Below are 8344 nucleotides of genomic sequence, written 5' to 3'. Positions count from 1 at the left end.
GTTTGTTTTATATATCCGAAAATTTCATCCTACGTTTTTTGTCCCCGTAAGCACTTTTTTAAACAATGCTTTCTGAAGGTTTGAAATGATGTAGGGTACCAACTTTGATTTATTATTTACATTATTTCCTTAATAATTTTTTAAATAAGTTAAATTAACTAAATGTTTGATTTATCATCGTTTTAACCGTTTTCATCATCATTATTATTATTATATCCGATGTAATTATTATTATTGATAAATTACACGGAATTATGTAACGTTATAGGCGAACCGAAATCAACGTTATTAATTTATTTTATTATTATTATTATTATTATTATTATTATTAATAATAATAATCTTTGATTATTTATTTAAATTAAAACATTTAAAAAACTAATAATAATAATTATGATGATAGCATTTCAAAAAATCCAATTGAAGTTTATGTGAGCTTTGAAAACAAAAAGATTCCGAAGGTTTAAAAAAAATTAACGGGTGGCAACCCTGTAAATACGTTATTAGGTTTAATTGAACCTTTATCAGTAACGACTTTTTTGAAACAATGTAACGGTCGACGACGCGAGTTGTAATTTTTTTTTTTTTTTTTTTTTATGTTTTTTTCGTTTGGATTTTGTAAAAACTTTTTCAAAGAGGGAAAATTTATTATTATTTTTCAAAACAAACGTATTATTATTATTATTTTCGGGGTTGTACCATTGAAAAAAAAAAAAAAAATGTTTGAAAAACCGAAACCTTGTAAAATAACCGGAAACGCGTATTTCTTTGTAAAATAATGATAATCATCAACGTAAAAGATAATAATAATAATAATAATTAATTGCATAAAAATGGAAGTTGAAAAAAAATTAAGAGAAATTAATAATAATAATAATAAATAGAAAACAATCGATTTCGGTTACGGGTTATTATCATTATTATTATTATTATTATTATTATTATTATTATTATTATTATTATTATTATCGCGATTACTTTTATCGGATTATACGCATATGGATGATGTATCGAGTTTTTGTTTTAAAAAAAAAAAATTTCAATTTTTTTTTTTTTTTTTTTTTTTTTAGACGGTTATCAATGTCAATCAATAAAAATTTTGAAATATTTTTTTTTTAAATAGGCGGGGGAGGGGGCGGGGGAAAATGTCGAACGAATACAAAATAAATTCGTTTAATTACTCTATGATGACTCATAAGGGATTAATTCCATTAATAAATTTTAATTCTATTATAGGAAAAATAAAATTTTTTTTTTTTTTTAAGGCGGATATGACAATTTTGCCCTTCGAGTAAATAATTTAAATTTAAAAAAAAAAAAAAAAAGTTGTTTTTATTTAAAAAAAATTTATCATTTCATTTTAAACGTTTAAATATCAAAAAAAAATTTAAATTTAAATTTACAAAATTTCGCAACGATGAATTTTTTTTTAATGGCTGCTATCAATGACTTAAATTTTTTTAATTTGATTTAACAAACAGGTTTTTATTTAAACGTGTGAAAAAAAAAAAATTTTCCCGCCATTTTAAAATATTAAATTTATACCTGCGTGTGTGTGTTTACATTTAATATTTATCTTACCTTATTTCACAATAATGTTGAACTTCCAAAAAAAAAAAAACATTTGAATCGATTTATATTTATTTCGTTCTCATTATTATTATTATTATTATTATTATTATTATTATTATTATTTAACGACTTTTATTAATTTAATTTTTTAATATTATAAATTTTAATTTGCTGACATTGTAAAAAAATTTTTTTAATTTTCCCACGGGTCGATGAATCGAAAATGAAGGATTCAAAAAAAAAAAAATTGTTAAAACCACGACGAAATTAAATCGGGAGTAAAAAATTTATAATTTAATTTTTTTTTTTTTTAATTTCAGGTTGAAACGAGAGAGAGAGAGATAGAGAGAGAGATGGAAAACAACAACAAAAAAAAATTATCCGTTGTGAAATTTTTTTACCGTGGAAGGAGAAAAAAATAATGGAAAACAAAATCGCGGAAATCGAAGAGGAAAAATATCGTCAATTTTTATTATTACTATTATTATTATTATTATTATTATTATTATTTTCTTTTTTTTTCGAAGAAGAAGAAGAATGTAATCAGGTACCGTGACACAATGATGATGATGATGATAATAATGAATAATATTTTTTATTATTTTGAAGGCGTTCGATTATTTAATTGTTTTTTTCTTCGCATTAAGAATGAATCAGCTTGTGATACGTCCGTCAATTTTTAAACACATTCATCATCATCATCATCATCATTACCATCAGCATCAAAATCTCCATCATCATCATCAGCATCAAAATCTCCAACGTTATAATCATCATCATCATCATCGTCTTTATCATCATCATCATCATCACTATCATCATCATCGTCATCACCACCACCATCATCATCAGCATCCCCATCATCAGTATCATCATCACTATCATCATCATTACCATCAGCATCCCCATCATCAGCATCATCATCACTATCATCATCATTACCATCAGCATCACCATCATCAGCATCCTCTTCATCAGCATCAGCATCTCCATGATCATCATCCTCACCATCATCATCATCTGTATCCTCTTCATCAGGATCATCATCATCAGTATCCCCATCATCATCCCCATCATTAGCATCAGCATCATCATCATCATCATCGTATACATTCATGATTAATCTTAATTCTTCTAACACGTCATTCATCAACAAAATAATAATAATAATTTTTATTGTAGTTGACAAATGACTGCTCGATTCAAAATCAAAGACCGAATGATAAGGATTATATTGGAACCACGTTGATGACGTAACAAGTCAATAAGGAGGAAATTCACCTGTTTTACATATAATTTTCCTACCTTTTCATATATGGCTACATGTGGACGGGGTGTTAGACGTGAAAAATGACGTTAATTTTTTTAATATTTGATAACACGGGTAGGCAGAGGTAGATGATTAGGAAGATGACCTTGAAACTCGGTCAAGCACGTGAGAATTTTTTTTTTTTTTTCACGTTAATTTTAATTGTTTATAATAATATTTAAATAAAAAAAAACCCACAAAATCGTCGTTTTGTAGTCTAAATTAAAAATTTTTTTTTTCCAGGTTCGTTTCGATTCCGACTCGTACAGCGATAAAAATGTCTAAAGTGGAAATTTCTAGAAATTGTGTGTGTTGGAGCCGTTGCAAAACATTTTCCATTCATCTCAAAACTTTTCGTTTTGTTTTAAGGATCCAATCGCTCACATCCTATCACATCCGGTGAGTACGTTGTTCCATATAGAAGAATTCCGATGACCGTCAGACCGGAAATAATCATCTTACGCAACAATATGATTCCGACCAATTAAAAAAAAAAAAAAAATTTTTTTTTCAAAGATTTATTTATTTATTTATTATTATTATTTTTACATACAATGGACAAGTGGACATGACCCCAGAAAATTATTATTATTATTATTATTGTTTTTTTTCGTTCGTTGGTATCTTTCTTTTGTTTTTTTTTTTTTTATTAATCAGGTTCACGATCCGTGAATTTTTCTGACGGTTTTCCTTTTGAATTTTGCGATAAATTTTTTTTTAGTTATTGAGACATCTTTGTTCTTTATTTATTTATTTTGTGTTTTTTGTTTAAACATTATTGTTATGAAAGGAATGTGAACAAGAGTTAAGAGTAGTACTTAAGACATATTTATTAACGTATTAAATTCATTTCTTTTATTTTTGTTTCGGGCTACAGTTAAAAAAAAAAAAATTTAAGTCGGTTATTTTTGTGTCCGTTATTTAAATTTAAATTTAAAAAAAAAGGAGGGAAAATCAAAATATGCAGTTTTAGTGTTTAAATTTTAAATTTTAAATTTTATTTGATTTTAAATTTTGTTAAAAATGATTGAAAAATTATTATTAATTTTTTTATCTTGTGCCACGTTTTATCATTATTGTTCAGGACAAAATATAAATAGTCCCGCTTTGGATTGGATACAAACGGACGGAAGTGGAGCTTACAGATACGGATATAGTACGGGTGATAAGGGAAGACATTATCATGTACAATCGGCAACACCGGATAATACGGTGTCTGGAAAATTCGGGTGAGAAAAATTTAAATAAAAAAAAGGATTTTTGCGATGATGAAAGTTTTTAAAAAAAATGATAATATCATACAGGTATAAAGATCCAGGAACTGGAAAAGATCTTCAAACGACTTATACGGCTGGAAGAAGAGGTTTTAGAGCAAGGGGACCACATATAGCGAGAAGAATGGATTTATCACAAACTAGGCCACCCTTTTCCAGGTTTGCACATTTTTTTTAATTTTGTCAAGTTTGTCAAACTGGTGTAAAGGGGGGTAGGAAAGGAGAATCATTTTCATTTTTTGTTTTCAGGCCTGTCGACGATGGAAAATATCATCCGGAATATGATAACATATTCGATCCGAACGAAGATAGAGGCTATGATTTCACATACAGGACATCGAATCACATAAAAGAAGAACATGCGAATAGAGTAGGTGATGTTCAAGGCAGGTTAGTATTTTCGATACTCAATCTCTTGCTACCCTTTTCAAAGGAGAGAAAATGTCGTTCAATTTATTGCTTGCACCGCATTAACTAATTAGTGATTTAAATAAAGAAAACATTTTATCACGCAGAAAGTGAAAGAAGGATGATAAATAATTTTCTCGTCTTCTGACACGTTACTTTTGTGTCGGAAATCTATGTATTTATTTAATTTTACATCCCTTATTAGGTATTCTTACCTCGATGATATCGGTATAAGACATAACGTTCATTACACGGCTGGATCAAGAACTGGATTCGTCGTGTCAAATCCTGTTCCTGACACGTTTGCACAAGCAAGAGGTGGACCTTTATATTACGTCGTAAGTTTTTATCAATAAATATGTATTGATTTATCGATTGTGCCAGAAAAAATGATGATTTTTTTTTGTTTTGAACAGGGAAAATCAGGTGGTTCGAAAGTAAGAGGTTTTTCAGCTTTTCAAAAAGATTTAAATGGTGCCTACAGGTTTTTAGCATCCGGTCCTGATCATAAAAGAAGTGAGGTATGATTAAAACTCAGAAGTGATTCGATTAATTTTTTTTTTTTTATTAATTTTTGTTTTCCGTTACAGATAAGTGATTCGTTTGGTAATCGCAAAGGGATTTACACTTATCTGGATGATAAGGGAATACAACACACGGTCGAGTACATAGCAGGACCCAAAATCGGGTATAAGGTTATTAATAATAAAAAGGGAGTCAATTATAATCCCATATTCCCTTTTTTTCCCGATACTCCGACCGTTTTACCCCTGTTTCCCTTGCCTTCGAATCCGGGTTCGAGTGGATTTTCCACGACCGCGACTCCAATCACAACTCCGGATACTTTTCCTTCGGTTACGTCCGGTGGATCGACCGGATTTTCGACGCCGTCTTCTTCCGGTTTAACCAACGATGGATTTGGTGGTTCTAGACCTTCCGTCGGAATTTCACCATCGGGATCTTTAGGAGGAGGAAATGCTGGTCCGAGCGATTTCGGAAGCGGAAGTAATGAAGATTTTGGTAACTCGAACAGCGGAGAAACAGGCTTTGGTTTTGGTAATGCTGGAAATAAGGGAAGCGGTTTTGGAAATGGTAATTCCGGAAGTGGTGAAAGCGGTGAAGATTCAGGAGGATTCGGTGATGGTAACGAAGGGAGCAGTTTTGGTAGCGGTGGTGTAGGAAGTGGAGGTTTCGGTGGAAATAAGGGAAATAAAGGTTTTGGTGGGGGAAACGGAAGTGGGGGTTTTGGTGGAGGTAGTGGAAGTGGGGGATTTGGTGGGAATAAGGGAAATAAAGGTTTTGGTGGAGGAAGCGGAAGCGGGGGATTCGGTGGAAATAAGGGAAATAAAGGTTTTGGTGGGGGAAGCGGAAGCGGGGGATTCGGCGGTGATAGCGGAAGCGGGGAATTCGGCGGTGATAGCGGAAGTGGGGGTTTCGGCGATGGTGGCGGAAGCGGAGGTTTTGGCGGTAATAGCGGTAGCGGGGGTTTCGATGGAGGAAGTGGAGGTTTCGGTAGCGGTAGCGGGGGTTTTGGCAGTGGTAGCGGAAACGCTGGTTCTAATAAAGGAAATAAGGGGGGTAATCGTAATAATAAAAATAAAAACGATGGAAACTATGGAGGAAATATCAAAGGGGGTGGAAAAGGTAATTCCTTCGGTGTAAATAGCGGGTCTGGAGGAAATAATAATTTCGGAGGTGGAAGTACCAATTTTGGAATCGGAGGTGGTGGAAACTCTTTTTCATCAACGAAACCCAAACCAATTAATAAAAAACCACCCTCTAATTTATTTACACCTTCCGAAAATCCATTTTCAGCATTCGGAACATCCGACAAATTCGGTCAATCAGGTGGGAAATTTCCATCATCTACGTTTTCGCCTTCTCCAACTTCATCATCATCGTCATCATCTTTCGGGTCAAAAAACAAAAATAAAATCGATTCCGTTTCCCCGACCTGGAGTTACGATTTCGATTATTTTTTCTCCGATCCTTCAACTTCGAACAAAGATTGGTCTAAACCCATAAAAGGCGGATCACAAAAGCCATCCTCGACTCCAAAACCATCCGGCGGCGATTCATTTTCAGGTTTTTCTCCATCGCCTTTCCCGGAAGTAAACATCGAAGGTTCAAGTTCTTTCGGCGGAGGAGGTTTGAGCACGGCAGAATCAGGCACAGGATTGAAACCCTCACCCGTCGGCGGAACAATACATAAGAATGTCACAAGTATCGAAATCGGACAAATGCCATTATCCGGAAGTAGTTTGGACACTAGCAGTGGAGATGATAAAGAGGAAAGGGAAGGCGGCGGAAGCGGTGGCGGGAGCGGCAGCGGGGAAGAGGCATTTTTCACGACGGGTTCAAAACAAGATTCGTCAAAACAACACCATCATCATTACAAAGGTCACAAAGGTTTGAGCTTTCCATCAAGAGGAACCGTTAAATTCAAAGGAATCAAAACAAACGATTGGCACAAAATAACAGAAGAAGATGGTTACATATCCATACCACCCGGTGTTGCCGTTAGAGCTCACGTTCAAAGTTTGGACATTGTACCTTTTCATAAGAAATATTTATCACCCGGTGAAGCATTGCACCACCACCATCACCACCACGATCACCCTCACGATCACGATGGTGACAAAAGCGATGAAAAAGAAATTTAATTGTCACCAATCATCATTTTCATTTAAGTAAGATAATATTATTAAAATATATATAATTAATAAATAAAAAGGGTAAACGATGATAAACATTATGTTTCACGAGGTTATCAATCGTTATCAAACATTCATTTCCGGTTTCCTATTTGGATTTTTTTAACAACGCAAAAAAAAAAAACTAAAACCGTTTAAAACGTGTACAATAAATTAAAATTAAATTTTTTTTTCTTTTTTTTTTACTTTAATTAATTTTTCTTAGATTCCAGTAAAATTTACGACTGCCAACATTACAAAAAAAAAAAAAAAACAATAAACCGAACTTGAACCCTAAAAAATAAATAAATTAAAATTTGTAATATAAATTATATATTTTATTTAATATTTTATAAGAATTAATATTTTTACATAAGGTCACATGATTAATAATGATAATGATAATGATAATAATAATAATAATAAATGGCAATAAGTCGTAAAAAGAAACGAAAGAATATATATACGTATTGTTTCGTTATTTAAAAATCTCTCTCTCTCTCTCTCTCTCTCTCTCTCTCTCTCTCTCACACACACACACACACACACTTGACGGTTAAAAAACGATAAAATTTAAATTTATTATTCGCGAACGTTTTAATTTTTTAATTTTTTTTTAACGGATTTTTTTTAATCCCTGAAAAATATTTCATAATAATAATAATAATAAATAAGGGATAATAATAATAATAATAATAACGAGTGTATACTTCCCCGAAGGAATTTAAAAAAAAAAAAAAATTCGATATATCGAAATCGTTCGAGACTCGAACTCGAATTAAAATCGATATAAATTCGATAAAGTAAATAATTAAATTTTTTGAAAAAATTTACACACACACACACACGTTTTAAACGTTAACGTAAAAAAAAGAAAAAACCGGAAACGTGTTATGATAACCGGAAATAGTTAAATTTAAAAAAAAAAAAAAAAATTAAAGCAGACGAAATAGAATAAAATGTATTACATTCTCGTCAATAAAATAATCCAATCGTTTTTTTTATTTTAAAAATATAAAATTATTTATATCCTCGTAAAAAATAATGTTTTGATTTTATTGAGGACGTTAACAACAACTTGTTACAGT

General features: G+C 31.4%; 1 protein-coding gene across 1 annotated transcript; it reads left to right on the top strand.

The window, feature by feature from the left end:
* Positions 1–2922: 2922 nt before the first annotated feature.
* Positions 2923–7226, top strand: Phum_PHUM601680 (uncharacterized protein; the record flags this gene model as incomplete). Its single annotated transcript, XM_002432771.1, has 8 exons — positions 2923–2966; positions 3125–3237; positions 3966–4110; positions 4186–4314; positions 4405–4545; positions 4769–4901; positions 4980–5084; positions 5154–7226. The coding sequence occupies 8 exons, from the start codon at positions 2923–2925 to the stop codon at positions 7224–7226; spliced, it is 2883 nt and encodes a 960-aa protein (XP_002432816.1).
* Positions 7227–8344: the final 1118 nt, after the last annotated feature.

This window comes from Pediculus humanus, genomic scaffold, assembly GCF_000006295.1.
Source record: "Pediculus humanus corporis 1103172108318 genomic scaffold, whole genome shotgun sequence".
NCBI lineage: Eukaryota > Metazoa > Arthropoda > Insecta > Psocodea > Pediculidae > Pediculus > Pediculus humanus.
This window is presented reverse-complemented; position numbering and strand designations above follow the sequence as displayed.